The sequence below is a fragment of the Fringilla coelebs genome (genome assembly GCF_963513975.1).
Source record: "Fringilla coelebs genome assembly, chromosome: 1".
In the NCBI taxonomy this organism is placed as follows: domain Eukaryota; kingdom Metazoa; phylum Chordata; class Aves; order Passeriformes; family Fringillidae; genus Fringilla; species Fringilla coelebs.
This window is the reverse complement of record NC_140028.1, coordinates 110,197,997-110,220,631: the sequence shown is the minus strand read 5'-3', so window position 1 is coordinate 110,220,631 and position 22,635 is coordinate 110,197,997. Positions and strand designations below refer to the sequence as shown.

Genomic DNA, 22,635 nt, shown 5'->3' with positions numbered 1-22,635 from the left:
GCAGCGGATGATGCCCAAGGGTGTCCCTCCGCCAGCCAGAAGGACAAGCCAACAAGGAACCCAGTGAGAGCCATAAAGCAGAAATGCACAGTCCCAGCCACAAGTGGCATGGAATAATTTGTGAGAAAGCTACTAACAAGGCTGAGGCAGGCCACATGATGAGGTGCACACCAGGAGAGTGAGCGAAGTGTATAGCACTGAAAAGGGGGATTCAGATTTGACCTAAGGAAAAAAAAGTTCAGCCTGAAGACAATCAAACACTGGCACTGGGGTCAAGAGGTACTGTTCAGTTCTAGTCCTTAGAGGTTTTCAAGACCCAAAACCACAAAACCCTGAGCAACCTTGTCTGACCTCAGGGCTGGTCACACCATGAGAAAGAATTTACATCTCAGCTTAGAACTTGGCTCCTCAGCTCCCTTCCAGCCCCAACAACTCTCTGATTCTACAAATGCTGCTGAACAGCTCAGTGTCCTGCCATAAATATTATGAGGGCTGAAAAAGGCTTGACTGCTCCTCAGTCCTCTGCAACACCAACGAAGGAGTATTTAATAGTACAGGCAGTGAATGCACGTGTCCAGCGGGCCAAGGTGACCCAAAACACGGCAGGTCAAGTCGCTCACTACGCTGCAGAGACGCTTTGGACGCGCACACGCCTATCCTGCCATAACTCCCACGCCGGCTGGGGCTATTCCTAAGGCTGGAATGCCCCCGCAGTAACCCCAGGCACAGCGAACAAAGCCTCCAGGCGCTGCCAGCACGCTGCACACAGAGGCCTCTCCGAAGGGCGGCGCCCAGGGGCGGGGAGAGGCGCCGGGCCGAGGGAAAAGGGCCGCCCAGGTGCCCCTCGCCTTCCAGCACCTGAAGGGAACTTACAGGAAAGAGGAGGCAAAACTTCTTAGAAGAGCCTGTAGTGACAGGACAAGGGGGAATGGGTTCAAACTGAAAGACAGTAGGCTTAGATTAGATATTAGGAATGAATTCTTTGCTGGGAGGGTGGTGAGGCACTGAAATGTTGCCAGAGAAGCTGCGGATGCCCCATCCCTGGCAGCGTTCAAGGCCACACTGGATGCAGCTCTGAGCAACCTGGTCTAGCTGAAGGCGTCCCTCCCGACAGCAGGGGGGTGTAACTAGATTACCTTCAAGGTCCCCCTCCAACCCAGGCCATTCTACGACCTCGGGGCTGCGACAGGGGCCGAGCCACGCTCTGCTCCCCGCTGCTCCTGCTTCTTCTTCTTTCCCTCCCGTCCCCCGCAGCAGCCCCTTTCCCTCCCAGCCGTACCGCTACCTGTGTCCGGGGGGAGCGGGAGCCGGCGCCGCCGCCGCCCAGAGGCGCCTGCCGAGCCGGGCCAGCCGCCCCCAGCCCGCCATGCCGCCACCCCGGCGGAGCCGCCGCCGCCTTCCGGCCCCGCCGCGTCCGCCGCTGGAAACCTTCCGTGCTGCCCCGGATACAGAGTTCCGTCCCGCGGGCGGCGAGCTCAAGAGCGACAAAAAAACCTTCCCAATGGCCCCAAAATCGCGGGCGTGGGCTGCAGCACCCGTGGCCGATGGAGCTACTCTGACCCGGGGGGAATACCTCACCCAAGGGCGAGGACGTGCAGAAAGAGCCACGGGCCTCTTTCCCCCTCAGAGTTCCATCCCTGCCATCGCTCCTCTGCCTGCATTCCAGGCGCGAGGCGGTGAAATTCACCACACGCGTGTCTAAAACGGGAAAATGGCAGCGGCTGGTGGGGTTTATCGCTGGCAAGCACCCCTTAGGCACACAGGGTTGCGGGACAATGGACTCAAAACCTTCCTGCAGGTGTTAAGCAGGTGCCCTCGGGGGTATGGATGGTGGTGTGTGGGAAGAAGCGACTCTGCCGGGTCAAACTTCCTCAGGGTGCCGGGCTTGGCCGCTTCGGGGCTTTGCTTCCATGGAAATGAGCGACAGGGCGAGAGGTCCTGCCAGAGGCAGCTTAGATCGGATATTGGGGAAAATTTCTTCTTGGAAAGGGAGGTCAAGCATTGGAACAGTCTGCCCAGAGAAAGTGGGATCACTGTCCCCGGGAGCGTTCACACAAACATGTAGATGGGGCACAGAAGGATGGGGTGATGTGGTGCCCTGGCAATGCTGGGATAATGGCTGGAATCGATGGTCTTAGAGGCCTTTCCCACCCTGAACGAGCCCATCACTCCATGACTGTGTGCTCCGAGCCAGCGGCTGGGCCATGTGTCGGCGAGCCAACAGCAGCACTTATGGGAAGCGGATTTAATAGTGTAGCCAGGGAAAGTTCCTGGTAAAATTAAAATGGATGGGTCAGACAGAGGGTTCTGGGCAGCCTGAAACACAGATGGTACCTGTGACACTCTGGTTTTGGTGTGGTCTGGCTTTCATCCGTATTCAGAATTGACTCACCCTTTTCTGGGCAGGGACCCAGCACAGCCAAGAGTGCACTAGTTAGGATAGTGAAGGGCTATGAACCCAAGATTCCCATCTGGTTTCAGCAGAAATCCTTTTTTATAAAGACACATGAGCTGTCAGCTGGACAACTGGAATCTCTCATTGCTTCTCTTTACCCCACTACTCCATCTTCTCCCCCACTTTGCTATGTGTGTGTGGCGGTGTTGTGCTTGAGGCATGTAACTGGGCTATTTTGGTGTTCACACCCAAAACTGTGATCCAGAAACTTACCAGTAGCTTTCACACGCATTCCTTGTCCTGAATTTACTTCTTGTCATTTCAAGAAGTAGCCACATACTGTGTCCAGAAATGCATCTCCCAAGTTTACAGTCCTACTGACATTCCCTCTGAAGCTGGGTAGTCATCTCTGCTATCACAGTGATCACTACATCTGTTTGCTCTCTCCCTGGCATCAAGAACAGCATGTTGCAAAATTTCATACAGATGTGTTTTCTAATCCATTATGCTGCTGCTCTGACAGAGACCTTTATAGCAGGAGAAACAAAGGGTCTAATAATTATAAAGGTGTTGTGTCCCAATTTCTGAGCACTGTGGCAACCCTACAGTGGTGCCAACCTGACCAAAAGTCACAGGAAGTAGCAAAATTCTATTTCCCCCCATTTTAGAGATCTGGAACCAAGGCACATTGTAAGATCAAGTAACTTGCCAAGCCATGGCAGATGTTCCCAGCCAGAAAAGAAGGCTCCCTTGATCCTAGAGAGCCTTGTTGCTACAGCATGATGATTTTCTCATGTAGCATCCTACACAGCTGAGGTGGTACAGGATTTCCTGCACCAGTAACTTGGAAGTAATACACAGGGGCACAGATTTCTGAGAGAAAAGTTTCAGTTATGTACTTTTCCCCTTTTTATCATGATGCAAAATCAACCTGTTGTTGTTTTGTTGGTTTTTTGGTTTTTTTTTTTGTTTTTTTTTTTTTTTTTTTTAGTTGCAGCTTGTCATGCTGCTAAAGAGGCATGAATTCGTCAGGTTTGTGTGTGTAAGGGGGAGTGGGTGTAGCGAGGTGGCTGCAGCTCTGAGTGCAATCAGATGGCAAACTGCCTGCTCTAATCAGTGGGACAAGAATTCAAGTGGCTCCTGAACACAGCAGTAAAAGGCTTTCTGCACAGCAGTGGAAATGGCTGCCCCTTTTTTTGGAGGAAAGGAAGAGCACCTGTTACAAAAAGCTTTCCCGCCAGTCTGCTGCCTTGGGTAGTCCTTGGAACTTCAGGAAGTGGAAACACCACTTTTGAACTGTCAGCCTTCACAGAGAGGTCACCTGGGTTTCACCTGATCGGTTTGGAGGATCTCTCCAACTTTGCAATGAAATTGGAAAAAACAAAAAAGAGGGGGTAGGAGTGCAGCCAGCTGATGGTTAGCAGTCAATGCTGCAAGCAAACATGCAGCTGGGCTGACAGTTATCATTCATATAGTTCTCTAATTGCTGAAATTGTCTCTGGTATAGTGCAGCTCCTCAGCTCAGGACTGCAGGTACAAATAAGACCTTGCTGTGAAGGAGGACAGGTGGTGCTATAAACTCTATTTTTCTTGTGACAAAAATGGCACTTTCTATAAATAAAAGAGAAAAAAAAGATAACGTGAGAAGTATAAACTTATCCTAGGAATCTTCCAGCTCATCCTTCCCCCAAAAAATCCCACAAAAAAAAAAAAAAAAACCCAAACCACCAAACCTAACCAAACCAACAACAACAAAAACGCCAAACAAACAAAAAACCAAACAACCAAAAACAAACAAATAAACAAATAAGTAGAACACTACATTGTTCATCATGGTAAAATCTTTGTATAGAAAGGTTTTACATTAGGGTAATAAGCACTTAGCAGTGTATTAGTGCTTTTCTCAAATCTCTTGCAGATTTAGTTTCCCCTACAAACTAAAAATGCAACTCATCCCAGTATCTGCCTCAAGAATTATAGATGTTAATGGATTTTGGGCTAATAGGAGTTTTCTGTCACTTTTTTTCTTTTTGAATTGGATTTGAGATAAAAAGGAAGGCAGGGTTGTAGTTGGCAGCAAATATATTTTAGATCATTGGTTATCTCAGAAGGACAAGATGTAATTTATTTTAAAGCAGTTTTCAGAATTTAAAATGATCCATCAAAAGGCAGTAGAAGTTAAAATTTGCATAAAAAATCTGCAGGAGAAATTGATGGCAGTTCAGCCTAAAGGCAGAATGGCATTGCTAAAACCCTAAGTAGATAAAACAGGAGAAAAAAAAATCCCATTTCAGAGATATATTAATATATTTGATGAGGTTACCCTGCACAAAGTCCATAGTATTTTATTGCAGGGAGTAGCTTGGAGCAATGAAAATAACATCCAAAGGCTCATTAGAAAGCCTTTACCATATGGCCAGCTTTGTCTTCTGTGCATCCTACACCAACTCACCACACTGTTATGTGTCTTGCATGCTGAGATCTGTACATTCTGAAAGAGATTTCCAATTGATTTTTCAATACCATGGAGGTATCTTTCCAAGTACTTGAGGGCTGCTACAGAATTGCTGACTTATATCAACCACTGATAGTGATTTGTTTTTAAGTAAGAGCATTTATAATCTGGATTGTGTGAAGTAAACAGAAAGATCTGCAGCAGCTGGGCTTCTAAAGACACTTACATAGACCATGTACACACATGAAAATGACTGGTGGTTGATATAGCTCAGCATACAATAGCCTGTTGATCTCTGCATTTTACTTGGTGCCACATTATAGAAGCACCTTGTAACACCTCTGGAAATGAAGAGCTGTAGCTGCCCAATTCTATGTAACCATAAACACTTCAAAAATTAGTTTAGTTAAAGATCATATGTACCTGAAGGACAATTTATCTAATTCCTAATTTTTTCTTGCTGAAAGCTTTCTTTTATTCAGTCTGGGAAATTATAAAGAAAAGGCTGAACTTCTCCTCAACTGTACATGACATCCCTTAATTCAGGTCCCAGGGTGCTGTAATACTCTTTACATGGTGAGAGCACCATTAAGCCTCTGAGGAAGGATCTCAAATCACTTTTCAAGTATTAAAGCCCTCCAGTACTACTGCAAGATATTTATGATACATGGCAGTGACCTTCATTTTACAGAGGAGGAATGTGAGGTGCAGAACATTTAAAAATCTTGGGCAAGAAAACAAAATGAGATACTGGAGGAGGAAAGAACACGGAGTCATTGATTTTTCAGTCTTGTGCTTAAAAGCTAGAAAATGCTCCTCCTGAGAATAGAGAAGGAAAGAAAATAGGGGGGAAGTGGGAATAAGAAACTAGAGGTCTTGTATGTAAGAATTAAGAGTCATTGGCAGAATGGTGTATGACATGTAAGGGGAGATCACAGCAGCTTCCAGATGAAATACACCCACAGAGGGAGAGATGTGCAGCCTGACAGGGTAAGCTCTCTCAAATGAAGTGCCAGCCATTGCATAGAAGTGTGGATTTGAGATCTATCAGTCTGGACATCTCCAGACAGTTTATCCCCATGACCAAGTAATACTGGCTGCTGCTCAGTATCTGATCAGCTGAAGAAATCTTTACAAGCAAGTGTGAATGATGGCACTGCAGGATAGAGATGGGGCAGAACTGAATGTGCAGCCCCATACATCTTGGCTATCCCCCTGCCTTCATTTAATAGTACAAAATCGATCCTATGGAAGTTACCTCTAAAGGAGAATCAGGGAGCTCAAAAATGTTACCTGCAAACTCATTTAAAACTACGTATTTCTTAACCAAAACCCCTTGCTCACAGGGGAAGGTTTTCAAAATATTCAGCAATATTTTGGCCCCAGACAGCTTCAGGAACTAGAAACGAGAATGTTTTTAATTCAGTGGGAGTACAACTCATCCAAAGTTGTGCCTTTTGGACAATCCCACAGAGATTATTTTTTGTCACATTTTCTCCTTAGTTTTTAACAAGTCATGTCCTTCAAACACAGAAAATACTGATCTAATTTCTTCACTTACACACATAAATATTTCAATGGACAGTGCAATCCACTACCATTCTGTTCTTGTGTGTTCTCTTTTATTTAAAAAAAACAAGGTGGCTTCAATATTCTTTTGGTAAAAAACAGTTATTCTATCACACATGGGTGATCTGTGTGAGGATGAAGTTACAAATCACTACTTGTCACAAAATCACGCCATGCAAAATTTCATTTGGAAAATGTGCCACACAGAGTTGGATACCGCACGTGAAATTTAAAAACACAAATGAAACAAAATAAGAATTCCCAAACAGAAGAGCTTATAAAATTGGATAGCCAAAATACATCCTGTTTGAAAGCCAGCCACACTTTTTGGATTAAGTTGGCATATTTTAAGACATGCAGTCCTGATGGATCATGCTCTCCAAGCCAGATCTCTTTACAGCTATTCTCTGAACACTTTGTAACAGCTGGATTTGTCAGGCTTTTGAAAAGTTACTACTACACAGATTGAGTGGGCTTGTTTGGGTGTCCATGTTATAAGGTGCTAACATTAGAAATGCCCATGCTTCAGGTCAGGTATCTCTTGAAGTACTTTATTACCCTTCCCTTGGAATATGGAAGTTGAAAGCAGGCAGCCTTGTGGTAGAGAGAGAAATAAAGACAACTGCAAAACTGTGTTGTTTTTATTTTAAACATGCAAAATACAGTTCATGCATCTGCCATTTTGAAAAATCTCTCAGTTCATAGCAGATTAAACCAAAGACATTTTGGCTATCGACTCTCAATAAATATGTCAAAATGCTTTACAGTGTAAATATAAGAAATTTAGCAAAATTTCAACAAACCTGTATAAAAACCAGATACAGATAACTTTTTATTTCAAGGCAACATGCTGTAATGTAAAGAGTTCACTTTTTTTTCTGGATTTTTCTTCTCATAAAAAGGTTTCAACAATACAACCGCTTAACAGATTTAAGCCTTTAGGCTACACATGCAAAAAAAAAAAAAAAAAGGTATTTTAGTTAAAAATCACCAAAACGTGCTATTTTTTTGTTTCATTTTTTTAAATACAGTAGTTGTAGACAGTAGCATTTTTCTTTTTTAATTTTGTAAAAGAGTGCAGGCAGGTTCATGGAGCTAGTGTCCTGGAAGACTCGTACTCTGACATACATTTTGGTTTTATCCCTTTGCCATTGTAATAGTCCACGACTTGGTTTGGAACTTCAGCCAAAACGCTTTTTGCTAGAGCAGCTGGGGATGCCTGCAGGAAATGGTAGAAAACACAAGCATTAACCTGGCTCTCTGCTAGAAGTGCCATGGGGTTTAGAGGCATTGGTGCCATGAGATCAAGGGAGGAGGTATGGTACAGAAATGGAAGGCAAAAAAGACTTAAAGTGAATCACACTGTTGCTGGAAACTCATTTTATGAGTCAGTTTGGGTATGGAGCTGTAGCTGCCTTAAAGTACACTAAAGCGAAAAATGCTCTGTGTGACTTCAGGTCCATTTGGACTATTTTAAGTTCAGGGCAACTGAACTTCCCTGCCCTCTGGGAGAGCCTCATATCACAATAAAAAGCTGCAAAGACTTCATTCATCAGTGTTCAGCAAGGAACCCTGCAGAGCTCCAAGCTGAACATGAATGGACAACACTGTGAAAGGGAGGCCTTTATCACCATTCTGTTCCTCAGAATCTGGCATGATGTTTTAATGGCTGGGAAAGTTTTTAATTCAATAAAAAATACTTTGTGTTTATTGGAATTAAACCATGGTTACAAGAAAGCTTCAATCCTAGGCTTGGTGGAGGCTTTAGAGCTCTTCCTGCAATGTAAAAATGGCAGGTGTCCACCAGACTAAGAACTGATGACCCTAAAAGGTAGGGACAGATATAGAGATGGCCACTGGCTTTCACCCCAGGCAGGGAGGAGGGCTCCCCCTCAGTGCAGTGAGAAACCCTGCCCTCCATCAGCCACACAGAGTCACTGCCTCACACCCTGAAATGCTTCATTTTAAGCAGAGGGGCCTGTGGATGTGGGCAATCCTTACCTGCGTGTGTTGTATGGACATTCCTCAGCCCCTGAAGTCAGCAGTGACAAAGCTGGACTCATTCTCCCATGCACCCTCTTGCCCCATGTTTTGGATTTTCTTGTTTTTTAGTGTTTGGATAGAGCTGGTTCCAAGTCCTCAGGAGCCAGCCTTCTTGGCCATGTTTGAGCCCACCACAAAAATGCAGTAAAAATGCAAATACTTAAATGTCATTTCAAGAGGTTTGAATTGATGTATTTATCTCCAGAGGGTGCAGACTGCATCTCAGATGATGCATGGGAGCTCAACTGGTGGCTGGATCACATTTCTTCTGCACATCAAGTACTTTTTCCAAAATTAATGAACACTTTCCACCTCACTGTCTGTAGTGTTATCAACAAAGTTGCAAAACTCCCATGTCACAGAGCAGTTGTATTGACTGCTCTGTGACATGGGAGTCAATACTGACTGTATTGACATTTTTTTACCTACTCTTTTTCATGGGATGGCATCCTTATCCTTACAGAGTCTTAAAATTTGGCTTACATAGAATGTAAATGGTAATTTATTTGTAGGCACGCTAATCCAAGGGTGAAGAAAACTCCAGACTATTAGAAATTCCAGTATCAAATATTATAATACTTCAAATACAAAGATAATGCTGGCAAAACCAGAAACAGTTGCTTTTTTTTTTTTCCCCGTATTGTTGCATTTTGACTCCTGTATGGGATTAGCAACAAATAAGATTAACTGCTGTGACATTTATATCAAAATATTTGTGCAGTCAAAAAAGTCTGGAACATTTCTGCATGAACAAACTGGCAAAGCATAGAGCATACTTTATGTGTCAGTGCATCCAGCGTTGGAAGGTGTTACACAGTAACAGAACCCATTCACTTTAATCCTGAAAAGGGAAATGCATGGTTTTCCAGAGTTGCCCTATTCTTGCCTGAACCTGTTTTATAGAATCATGAAATGATTTGGGTTTGAAGGGACCTTAAAGTTCATCTAGTTCTAACTAAAATAATCAGAAAATACCCCTTGGAATCACACAAATGGCTGATTTCTACAATACTATTGAAAATTACTGTTTTTTTAAATCCCCTTCCCAGTGTGTCAAAGCTGTACATACCTTAGCCTGCCTCTGTGCTATCTTACCAAAAATACAACCATACAGAGAGGTAAAAACAGGGAGTGAGAGAAGAGCCCTGAGCTAGTGCTGCACTCACAAGCTGTAGCAATCTGGAAACTTCACTCTGCTCTGCCTTTAAAAATGCTGGGCAAGACCATTGCCATCAGCTTCTCTGGATCTGTGTAGTCCACATGTTCTGAACTTTGGGCCAACAGCACTCACTGCATCATCCTCCCTCCACCACTTCTCTCTTCTGATGCCTCATCCATTCCTCCTGAAGGAAGGGTCAGCCCTTCCTTACAGGCTCTGTCAGGGCTCAGATGCACAGCTGAATCACTGCCACTTCAGGGGCTCTCAACTAAAAAGCCTTTTATTGAGGTTTAGGCAAAAACATTTACTGTGCCCACGTGCTCACAGGCAATATGTGCCCCACACAGGATTGCACTGGGGTCAAAACTGAAGTACCCCAGGGTCAAGGTACTTCAGTCTGAGCATGGGCAACTGTTGCTTTACTAAATTTCATCATGCCAGTGATGTCTCTTGGTCCTGGGGCTTTTTCTAGCAGGGAACATCCCAAAAACAGGCTTGTGGTTGGTTTCCTCTCTGCTGATTCGGACCACCTGTACCTTACATACTTTTTGTGGTGATAAAGCGCTTTCATTTGTGGATCACATGGTGCAAAGCAGCATTTTCATCAGTGAGAATTACACTCAGTAGCTTCTAAGCTAAAACACAGACCCAATTCGTCAGTGTTGTGAAAAAATTGCCTTTGCTGGGTCTTTACCACAGATAGGACATTAAATTAGTGTTTTACTGTACTGTATTTTCTCCACTGCTTGAAAAGCATTCTAGCAATAAGCACCTCAGATGAATAGTTATCAATTGATAGCTGATACACAACAGTCAGATCAGTCAGCAGCAGGAAAATAATCCCCTGCAATTCCGTAATTGGTGTGTATTACAAATGACTGTTGGTTCAGTTCTATAGCTTCACAATGCTTAACCTTTAACTAGAATGCATAGTGCAAAACATTGCTCCTTGCAGTGATTATGAGCTGTGCTTTCCACACCCTTTTGTGATGTATGTTATTAAGACACAGCTGTTAACCTTTGTGATTAAATACAATGCAGAATGGAATACAATCTACCTGTGGCATCAGATTTATGCCCAGTAAATATATCATACATCCCAAAGGCAGAAAATTTCATTTCTTTAAATATGACTGTGAATGCATTGAGGCAGGTGATTCTCTTCAACTGCGTCTCAGTGATGGAACATCACTGTTTTACAGTTTCAGGTGAAGGACACTCACATTACTGGGGTGGTGGTGATGACAGAGAGAAAAAAGTCATTTGGAATCAGGGAAAATATGTTTCCTTTGTTTGTTATGTTCCCCTTTAGCAAATGGCATAAGTCACCCACTATACAATGGGACATGTTTTAAGTGTTAATAGATACCTTGATTTTATCAAGCCTCTACAATTACAGGATTTGCCAAGTGTCACTACAGTTGCTATTATTATTTTGATGGCTTCAAAGATACTCCTTAAAGAGAGAGAGAAAGAGCTTAGAAGTTTTACTGAAGTACTTCTGCTGCACTGTATCGTGTAGGAGATGAAACCCCTATAATATAGCCTGCTGTCTACACTGAGTCTTAAGCCAGTAAAACATTGATGTGGGTATAAGATTTTAAGTATGTAAATAACTAATTGAAATGTGTTAAATGCCTGTGTTAGTGCTGTGCAACCTCAGAACCTTCTCTGAAGTCAAACTTATAAAATAAAAGTGATTTGTTCTATAGTTATTTTTACAACTTCTTTCTCCCCCCTTCCATTTTCTCAAAGGGGAAGGTTTTGCACAGATTATTTTTGATCTCTTTGGATCGATATGAGATTTTGAGTTCCAAGCTGGCCTGAGAATAGAAGTAATGAGAAAAAATATTGCTTGGGTTGACTCAAGGGAATTTTGGTTTACTCTTCTAGCAAAACAAAAAAATAAATGCTCATGCATAACATTTTCTTCTCTCCTTTTGTCATTAACAGATATAATATGGATTTAGGAATAAATAAATACTTGATTTATCAGAAAAACCTCTGAACCTTACAACATTTGATTTTTAATCTTTCTAAAAAGATCTTTCAACTTTTTTTCCTACTTAATAAACACAAGGTACATTGACAAAAGGAATGGGATTTTTACCTAAACATGTATTTTCCTTAAAGCTGTCAAAAGTAATATGCTGATGTATGTAAATTCTTCTGTTTGGTCAGAACCGATCTGACAAAAATCTCCTAAATGGGTTAAATCTGCGTTTCCTCTGTGGGGAAAAATAAATTTGAATCAAAACATCACACTCATTTCTCTTATGAAAAATTATTTCACTAGCTGATATATGGTCTTTTGTTAGTGCTAAATAAGCAAGGAAGATGTGAATGTCACTTTGTTGAAAGAGAGAGATTATTTGGGATATGACAATAAAGAAATTCAACCAGAAGTGACTATTTTTATGAACACTCATCCATTACATTGACATTTGTTGAAAAGCTGAAAGATCACAATAAACAGACTAAATATCAGGTTGCATAAGATATATTAACTTTTCTGATAGAGCAAATACAAATCTATCTCTATACCTATATTATCTTTGCTACTGAAAGAGGGAGAAACATGTCACTATTTAACAGGAAGAATACACAAAGATTGCTTTCCTCTCCCAATACCAGGGAAGTTAATCTAAATCAGCTAAAAAGAATATATGCTTGTCATTTGACCAGTGCTGGCAATAACAATGCCACAGATTCAGTCACAAGTTAACATCAGGGGCACAATTTATTTAAAGCCCAGAACTGCAGCTGTCAGCATTAATCTATAAAATCCAGGATGATTTTAGCTTCATTATAAAAAAAAAAAAAGTGAAACTAAAAATAACAAATGTAGCTGGCTTTGCCAGTTCCTTGCAGGAACATGTTTTCACCTAATTAAAAGTAGCTCTCCCACTAGCCCATAAATAACTGAGCTCTGGAGTTGTGCAGCACTACACACTTGTGATTATGTGCTGAAGGAATCACAAGCTCTGAGGTGGTTGTGCTCATACTTTGATTCAGCAGGTAGGTGGCTGCGTGCCCCTGTCAGCACAGAAATGTGTCTACAACTCAGTAGTCAATCTGCAGCTATGTGGCATGGTGGCACCAAACTAACAGCATAAGGTGAGTTTTCCCTCCTGTGTGCATCCATGGCTTGCATAAAGCTAGAAGGAAAATAAGGAACAAGTTTGTTTCTCTTGCTCCTCAGTAGAGTTTGTGAAAAGTATAAAGTGTGTCTAGATCTAAAGCAAATATTGCAAAATTGCATTTTGAAATCAGAAAAAAAGAACAACCCATACAAAGAGAAAAATGAAGATATTTTGGAAGTAGCAAACAGAAGAAAAAGCTCATGTGGTGACAAAAATCCCAGAAAAACCAAAAGAGAAGCTAAATTTAAAAAGAAATGTAAGAAGTGCGAACCCATATGCAGATCAAAACCAGCCCAGAGTTGAGAACTTGGCTGTGACATATCCGAATCTAAGGATCTCTGGTGTATGGGAGCAGATTGAAAAGAGCAATCTCATGAGGAGAATGAGTCAGTTGCACTGTGAGGTAAAGAAATTCTCAAATTGAATACTGAGGATATCCTTCCTAGACAGAGCAAAAAAACCAGCCTTGAGAACCAAATAAATGTAACAGAAGTGGAAAGGAAGAAGAGAGAGAATGATGGAAAAAGGGAAGGAAAGGGATGGGATCAGCATTGCAGAGGAACATAATGCATGTCTCCATATGGAGGAAAAGGGCTCTGAAAAACCCCTCTGGGTGTGGGAAAGCTCCTTCTGCTGGTGAATGCTGTGCCTACCCTGCTGCTGAAAAGTCCCTGGAACAGATGGTACAGTGTAGGGCAGGTGACTGAGAAGAAAAGTTCATGACCAAAGCTTTACTTTAGATTTGGCAATTTAATGCTGGTTCTGTTCCTTTCTTTCCTACAGAGTGTCTTCTACACCACACTGGCTTCAGTCAGGAACAGCTGGCTGAGGGCAGAGGGAAGCTCCCAGTAATGCCACTTTCTTGCCTGTGTTCTTGTACAGAATTTGGGAAAGGGTTTGGAGGTAACCAGGATGCTGTGGGTGGATTGCCTTGCATTTGAGAACTCAGGGACCAAACCTCAATAAAGAAAAAGCCTCCTGGGGAACACTGTGAGGACAAATTCAAAGCCATTTCATCTGCCTGTGGAAATGAAGGAATGGAAAGCAGAATACAGTAGTCCTAATAGAAAAGATGCAAAAGAGAATGGGAAACAGACACCATGAAAAATAAGGCAGGGCAAGTAAGCAAATTAAATCAGGGAGAAAGTGGAAGCAAGGACTGGCACCACAAAAAGCACAGGGATTGTGCCTAATCTCTGCCTTTTCCACCCTCACCAGCTCACTAATGGAGCACGTTCTGATTCTTTTTTTTTTTCGCTGTTTCTGACACAATAATGCCACAGACTTACGCCACACTTCACGCATCTGCAGAGTTAAGCCCCAGCCTCATGAATCATTCACCACACCCATTCCCCCGTCTGTGGCAAGGATGGAAAAACCAGCTTACATGTTTGAAGTTCCTAAATGGCACGAACTGCACAATGTCTCGAAGCACAGGCTCGCCCTTGGGGGACCTCAGGATGCCGTCATCGCCGTCCAGCATCTGCATGTCACTGAAATCAGCGTTGCCCACCCCAACGATGATGACGGACATGGGGAGGTGGGAGGCGTGGACGATGGCCTCTCTGGTGTCAGCCATGTCTGTGATCACGCCGTCCGTCAGGATCAGCAGGATGAAGTATTGCTGAAGGGGTTGGACAAGAAGTGAAAAAATTAAGGCATTAGTTAATAGTCCAAAGCTGCTTAACCTTTTAAGTTAAAAAGTATAAAAGTGTTTCTGGTAACTCACTCATGGATCTTTTTAGAGAGAAAACCTTTCTATTGACTATACAAAATTTTCCATTCCAAGCTCCTCAGCTACTAATTTCTCCTCTGCAGAATAAAGGGGTCCCTGAGGAAAGTAAGGCAGGAATATATCCATCTTCATACTCTTCATACAGAGCCCCAAAGAGAGGTTCTCTCGTTCTCTAGAGGACAGCAAGCAATTTGGTGAGCTTGTAATTTCTCTCCCAAATCTCCAAAGCCCACTGAACTGGGAGCATGAGCTATGACATCTCATCACTTGGTAATGGTGAAGAGTGGCCCTTACTTGGATCCTTTATTAATTGTTGGGCAGCTGGAGTCATTTATAAGAAATTTATAGTGCATTAATAGGAAAAGTGAACAAATCATAGGATTTGGTCACTCTGCATGAGCAATACCAACACACTAAACATTAATAATAATTATGTGTATACAGTGGTACAAACTCAGAGTGTTCCAATCATCTTGTCCTGCCACAAATTAAACAAATCATGCAGGGAGAAAACTTCTTCTTGACCACTTTTACTATAAATTGTTTCTCAGATAGAAAGGGGAAAGCTTAGGTATATAGAATGAAGGAACTTATTCAGTAAGGCATATTAGATCAGAAACAGCACTGGGAATAGAGTGAGGCACTTTATAGGACCTTAACCCACCTTTAGAATTAGGTGGGTATGGAAATTCAAACATAGCAATTCCCCATTTTAGGACTGAGACCCTGAATACTATCAAGGTTCTGGAAACAACAGTGGAATCACAGAATCATAGAATGGGTTGGATTGGAAAGGACCTTAAAGATCATCTAGGCTGAACAGATGATGAAGCAGGGACATGTTCCACTAGACCATGTTGCTCAGAGCTCCATCCAACCTGTCCCTGAACACTTCCAGGGATGGGGTAATCAGGCAATCTGTTCCAGTGTCATAGCACTCTCACAGTAAAGAGTGTTTTTCTAATATCTAATCTAAAGATGTCCTCTTTCAGTTTGAAGCCATTACCCTTTGTTCTGTCACTACACGCTCTTGTAAATATCAGTCCCAAGCCCAGACTCAAGAACAGAAATATTTGGTAGCTGCTGCCCTAATAGGACTTAAAAAAGGCCCAGCACATGAAGAGAACTTAGAGTAAGCTCTAGGCCAGGGGATCATGCACATGCCAGTGCACAGCTCTATTCTGTTCTGCACTTAGGCACTTTTTGTGCTGCAGTACACAGTGTCACTCTTATATCATTTAGTCCTTTACAGCACTGCTCTTGTAAGTGGCTCAGACCTACTTGCTCACATATTCCCTCCATTTCTCTCGTTCTCCCTTTCTCCCATTCTGTTTCCAAGGCAGGTTCAAAATAAACTTAAAGCATCTAAAGGGTGTACATTTCAAATGTGATCTATATCTAAGTCTTTTAGCCCAAGAAATCTGTCCTGGGGTTTTTATCAGGTGCAGGCTAACAGATTTGTCTTCCAAGTTCTAAAAGGCACAAATTACTTCATCAGTAAGAACAAGCTGAAAACTGCATCCTTACCATTTTCAAATGAATAGTTGGGAAAGTTCCCTAGGTGAACAGAAAAATTTTAGTACAGCCTGTGCAGATGATATGAAAATGGATAGTCTGAATTGGGAACCATTTGAACTCATCTCATGGTACAACCAAGACTTTTAGGGCTTCAATGCTCAATTTTTGTAACCTTAGTAGTGCCATTTCTATTTCCACAGTGAAGAACTGGGTGTGCTACAATGAAGCAGCACTAAAAGCAGGAAATAGATCAGTGGTGAAAGAGTTTAAAGCTGCGACAATCAAAGCTAGAAAGACTGGATACTCTATTCCAGCTGACACAGGTTTAAGCTGCCTTCTGTGAAGGCAGTTAATAAAAACTGTGAAGGCACAATCTGCATTAAAAGACCTTGATGGCCTACAAGAGATCCATCATAAGACAAGGAAAAAGGGCAAACACAGTTTCTTTTCCCCCTTACTGAGGCCTCCTTGGTGTTGGTCTCCTCTGATGCAGATTTTGCCACTTTCTGGATGATGGGAGCAATGTTTGTCGGTCCGTACAGCTGCAGCTTGGGAAGGCAACTCTGATAAGCTTCCACAACACCTTGTATTCCTGGCATGAAAAAACAAAAAAAAAAAAAAAAAGAAAAGTGGAGCACATTGCCAATATCAGGCTTGTTCAAAATGTAAATGAAATGTGGGTTCTTAATGAACAAATTAAAAATACTACATGATAAGCAAGGACTAGAATCTTAAAATAATTTCCAGGAATCTGTCTCTAGCTGTCTTAAATCTAGTTTGTAATATGTAATTATTATACCATGCTTCTCGTTCCCACTAGCTTTTAATGTCTATTTTTCAGGTATGAGCTTGCAATGCCATAGCTTCCATTCTTCTCTCTTTAAGATATGATAGCTTCCTGATCAACAACTAAAATCCATGATGAAAATCTAAACACATATTAAGAAACACTTCAGCAATTCTTTCTCCTCTTCAGATAAATATTTTTGTTTATCATAGCTGTTGCCAGCAAATTTGTCCTTTGTACTTATGTCCTAAAGCTGTTAAGGAATTCAAAACATCTTTTCACTCTTCTGTGCTAAGAAAATAATTTTTCAGGGTTAATTTGCATAATCACTCATAGGTTGAATTTGACTATGACCAAAAGCTGTGAAACCTTGGAAGAAACTGCAGGATGCTTTGCCGCCTACAGAAAAATGAGCTTCAGCTGAGAAATTTTGATGGAAAACTAGCTATTTTTGGCTTTTTCATTTCAGGATATATAGTCAGACCAGAGAGCAAAGACTTCTTTGCTGACACACTTGACAGATCACAGAATGGAAATTGGTATTTTCAATCATTGAGAAGGAGGATTTCTTGAAGTGATGCACATTAGGCTCCCCATTCAGAACTCTCAGCTTACCAGAGCTAAAGGATTAGAGGTCTAATGTTGGAAAGAAAGCGATAGACTGAAAAGCTTTGCAAAGGATGCTGAAGAATGAAATGGCTTCAGTAAGATCCTAAGCCAGTTTCAGTTTGCACAGACTTGCTCACTCATGAGATTTTTTACCCAACCATATTTACAGGATAGATGGGTGCAGACTTGTTGCTAACAAATGACAGAGAGTTGTAATTGTTTTATAATGACACAAATACATTCCTATGAAAAAGTGGTGGAGAACACAGTTTTCTCTCTTTAGAGACAGCTACAGATATATTTTTCCATTGCAGTGCCAACTAACAAAAGAACTTGCTCCAATTGTAGCTGCAATTGGCTGAAATGTAAAGTAGTGTTACAAAATGTCCCTTGGTAATTCCAGTGACTAAATTACTTATAGCAAAGCGGACCTTTTGGTAACTCCCAGTTTTAAACTTGCAAAGGATCTCATTACATGTACATAATGATGTTGCATGAAGACCTCATAAATCTTCCCTAAGATGATGACAAGATATACTGTACTTTTCTTCTTATGCAGTAAAATAATGTAAGATAAACCTTACTCCCTGCATTCCACAGAGATTTAGTGCTGTTCATGTAATAAAGTTGCTCTCATCTTAGAAAGAGACACGCTCTAGAAACATAATTTCTTATTTGATTTCTCAGATTAATATATTTTAGAAATATCTACAGTCCATCCAATCCCAACTCAACAGGATTTGTGAGTGTATTACTTTGTAGCTTGATGTTCTTGTACTCCTTTATCTTAGGCACATGTGCATTTTTTTCACAATTCAACACCTTACATTTTTATTTGGAATACACTTTCAGCATCTCCAATGAAATACAGGGTATGCATACATATATGGGTTTAAGACAGATGGGCAGAAACATTCATTCAGACTAGAGGTTTTTGCCTACTTTCTTCCTCAGATAATAAACCAAGTATTAATTAAAATACTATAAAAATAATATACTATAAATATACTAAATATAATACTATAAATACTAAAATTTTCAAGAATGGAAATGGCAACAGGTGAGGATATCCATATTTTATGAATTCCAGTGCTCTTCATCTCAATATACAGTCCCTGTATGTAGAGTGATGCTTCACACTACCTTGTGCCAGCAAAAACTCCACTTCCACAGAGAAAAGGATTTCACTCCTCAAAGGAAAAATAGACACACACTTTTTATATTGCATCCAACAGCTGTTTTTTTGTTTAAAACAAGATACTCTTAAGCAATTTTACTTTATTTTCTGGCAAGTGTGCTAGATATTACAAGGTAAAATAGTGTAATCACTAAGCACTTTATCTCCTTTTCACTCTTGCATCCTTTCTCCACATGACTTGCTGATGTTACTGTTCCCTGAGACATCTAATAACAGCAAGAGCATCTAGAAAACATCACAGAACTAGCAAGCACCCATGACAGGCAGATGAACAAGCTGCAGCAGACGATTAAACAACACATTTTCTGGTTTGTCTCCTCTTCTTGCTTTCACCCAGGTTGATATTATTTAAAAAGGTATCTTTTAAAACAAACAAGTGCTTTTAATATCTTGCAGATACGGATGCAAATGCTGCAAAATTTCTTCCCTGGCATTCTTTCATGCTGCAAAGATTTTTTAATGTTTTCTTAGGCCTAGAACTCCTTTCAGGTGATGGGCTAACTTATCAGATAACTGAGTCTTATGCAAAGATACAAATAAAGTTTAAATTATTAAGTGACATAAGCCAAGCCTCACAGAGCAGCTCCTTCCTGGGTTTTTTTACCCGCTTTTTTTGCCCTCTTTCATTTCCATTGTTGCATTTAGTTTTGCACACAGAGTGTGGTTTGGATAGTAAATCCCTTGCTTACAGAGAGTTTTTCTGTCTGAACATCTAGTTGGTGCTGCTGGCACCAACTAGATGTGGCAGCCTTTTCAATCAATAAAAATCATTATATAACAATGCCAGTGTGATAAAAGAATTAGCCTTGAACTCAAAAGAAGCAGCAAGGGTGGTAGATAAAAATAAGTGTTCTTTGCATAGACTGCTGGAGCTTTTCTTTGTAGTTTGCAGAGGGTCACAAATATCCTGCAGCTGGATTGAGAAACAAAGCTCTTTTTGAACACTACACACATAAATATGTTATCACCTAATGCTGACCACTGTTAACTGTTTTAATGACACATTATTAAATACAATGGTCCAGATGAAATTCTGAGGTCTCTTTTGCTTCCCCACCCCATCCCCACACTGAAGTCTCAACATCAAGCCGGCTTACAAGCTTACAGGCACTTCTAGATGCATACACGTAATTCCTGCTTCTTTTTACTCCTTAAAAGCACTGTAAAAAGCTGTGTGACCACATCAGGGAGCTCTAGGATTTATGCCCAATTGCATTTCAAGCATATGACCTGCAAAGGCTGGGACAGTCCAACAATTCAAGTGCAACAACAAAGCAGGAATGCCAACTGAACCAAGAACAGGTCTTGCATTTAAGATGCATGAACTCCGAATTGTTTTAATGTCTCTTTCCCTTGAATTGCTTGTCCTCTCTTCTTTTCCTCACTTCATTTCTCTGCATCTTTGTTCTCATCCTGACCATGTTTGCTGCCCATGCCCAAAAGAAAGCCAATAATGAGCCTGAGAAGGGCTAAATGGAGCAGCTAGAAAATTTGAACAGGAAGAGCATTTTGAAATATCCAGTTCAGTATTTGGATGGAAGCAGAAGGATAAGTGAGAATAACAGCCTGTGGATTTTAGACAGCAATGACCACCCAAGCAAGACTCTTAACTGTTACTGGGTTTAGAGGTCATTTTCCTGTTATTGTCTTTTGCAAAATGTGTGAATTGTGGCAGGAGATTTTAAAAAGACAGCATCAGTCACTGCAGATCTCGCTTGTAAATACAAGACATAGAGAAACATCTGCTACATAAATCTGGCCTCTGATTTCCAAGGATTAATGACTTTTGGTAGAACACAGCAATATCTTACACTGTAGCCTCCTACTGCCTTTGCTCTCAGGAAAGTAGGTTTCTTTCTACCCCAACAGTCACCAGCTGCCTCCCTGCCCTCGATTTGCAGCAGGCTATAGCTCTGGTCAAACAGTTGGCTCTAAACTGAGGAAATTTTTGATCACAGAGGTTCACAGCCTGCTTTTTCGTATCCTGTCCTTCTTAGCAGCACAACCTGTGATGCTGAGGTAGCTGAAGATTTTAAACTAGTCTAATTTTCAGAAATGCAAGTGATTCCAGGAATTCCAAGTGCTGAATGTCCACCTACTTCTCAGGAGATTATTGTATGGTACTTTCCAAGATTTCTAAAGTTAAGCTCAATGGTTTGGAGCCTGTCGGGTCCCCAGATCCTAGCTGCCCTCTTTAATAAAACCCCTTTGAATAATACTCAGGCGATGCAGTAAAAAATGCACATTTTTTTGCACACAACAAAACTGTCTGTCTGGCAGTCTGTCCTGCTGTGAGTGTTACCTGCACATTCTGGGTTGTCTTCATTGAAATTGATTGCAAAGTCATGAGAGACCTGCAGATAAATGGAAAGAAAAGAAGACTGTTGTCAGAAAAATTATTCCAAGAAGACTAGTGGTTAAACACTCTTGACATTTTTTCTGTGCTAAACTGGAAACCTTTCAAGCTTTCAGCCATTAAGTGTGAAATACAGTCCCAGCTGGAGCTCCCTGCAGAACCAAAGTAGCAAAACTGGAATCAAATTTGTCAATAACAACAACAACAGAACAAAAAAAGGCGCGTAGAAAACCCACCCAAGCACATTAAAAAATCATGTAAACATGGTGTCAGGATTGGGCTATCAATGCTGGGCACAGAAGAGGAATCTATTGCTGAGGCCATTTAAATGCCAGCTCTCCCTAGCTCAGCATCTCAGACTGCAGGAGAGAGAAAGCAGGTTGTGATAAAGCAGTGACTGCAGAAACTCCGCTCACTTATGCATCCTGACCTCACTGTGTGAACAGCTCCTAATCTAAGGAGTAATGGGAAAGTAATTCTACAGAGAAATCAAAGATCCACTGTGTAATAGTAATGTAAAAAGTATAAGGAGTCGAAGTTGGTTAAAATGTTAGATTAGTCTGGGGCATAATAAATTAAAAAAAAAAAATCCTGAAGTCTCTTTGGTTTTCCTTGCATGTGGTGAATATTCCAATCTCTCTCTCTCTGCCTCTCAATCTGTCTATCATTAAATCCTACAGAGATGTTATTTAAAAGAACTCACGGCGAATACAACAAAGTAGCTGATTTTCTAACAAAACAAAGTATTTTGTCTTTGATGCCCTGGGAAAATAATACAAGACTTTTGTATGCCTAAATAATGCTATGCACTGTAAGTCTCCAGTTCCAGAATTCCTCTGTAAGGTTTATTCTTAAACCTGCATTTTCTTTTTCAGATGCCTTTTTACTTCTTTCTTTGATCACTGAAAAGTCTTGATTCCTTTTAATCTCTTTGAGTCTGAAGCCTAGCCTCTTAATTCTGTTTGTCTTAATTTTTCTTGAATGAAAAAGCTCAGATTTTGTATCATAATGCATATTATGTGAATATACATATTTTATATATTTTTATATATATATAAATATGTATATATGACTTGCAAAAAGTGGCTGAGAGTTTAGCAGGCAATTTGCATAATTTAAAGTTGAATTTAGGTGTATCATCCCAGATTCAAGAAGGCATTTATATAACTGCAATTATACACATTTAAAGCTTTATAGATCTCTGTAGGACCTTCAAAAGTGCCAACAGTCCAAATGATATGGAAAGAAAATTCCTGTACAATGGAGGCAGGATTATTTGCAGGAAGATATTTATTTTTTGGATGTTGCTGTTTCATTTGCTAGTTTAGATGTCTTCACATCAGGGTATGGAAATTGGTCTATGACTAAGGGTCCCATAGATCAAATTTGTGATTGCAGAGAAGCTTCTGTGGAAGTGAAGTGGTATAAGTTGGCTAATTACTGCCAAAGAGAGTTCTTCATGGAGAAATGGAATTTCCCCATCATATGTTAGTCTTGCTTACCACAGTGATGCTTGCCATTATTAAGAGGTCAAATAAAGCAGTACTTCTACCATAATGGGAAAGGACTGAAGCAAAACCTCACTGAGAAGTCTGCAGCTGCCTCAGCCCAGCCAGGCATTCATCAAGCATCAGTCTTAGAGAGGGTTTTACATGGTCCATTCAGTCT

General features: G+C 41.1%; 2 protein-coding genes across 2 annotated transcripts in view; both read right to left on the bottom strand.

Annotated features, from left to right (window-relative positions):
- The window catches only part of MRPL3 (mitochondrial ribosomal protein L3), a 28,468-nt gene extending 27,059 nt beyond the window's left edge, over nt 1-1,409 (bottom strand). The window contains exon 1 of the mRNA XM_084221686.1: nt 1,286-1,409. Coding sequence (XP_084077812.1) covers nt 1,286-1,368 — 83 coding nt within the window. The 5' untranslated portion in view covers nt 1,369-1,409. The remainder of the gene's footprint in view (nt 1-1,285) is intronic.
- Nucleotides 1,410-7,506: 6,097 nt separating this feature from the next.
- The window catches only part of CPNE4 (copine 4), a gene marked incomplete at its 3' end in the record, with an annotated part of 178,407 nt that continues 163,278 nt past the window's right edge, over nt 7,507-22,635 (bottom strand). Inside the window, exons 12-15 of the mRNA XM_084213077.1 lie at nt 20,914-20,965; nt 16,476-16,609; nt 14,152-14,388; nt 7,507-7,638 (exon numbers count right to left, since the gene is read on the bottom strand). Of these exons, the coding sequence (XP_084069203.1) occupies nt 7,507-7,638; nt 14,152-14,388; nt 16,476-16,609; nt 20,914-20,965 (555 nt within the window). The remainder of the gene's footprint in view (nt 7,639-14,151; nt 14,389-16,475; nt 16,610-20,913; nt 20,966-22,635) is intronic.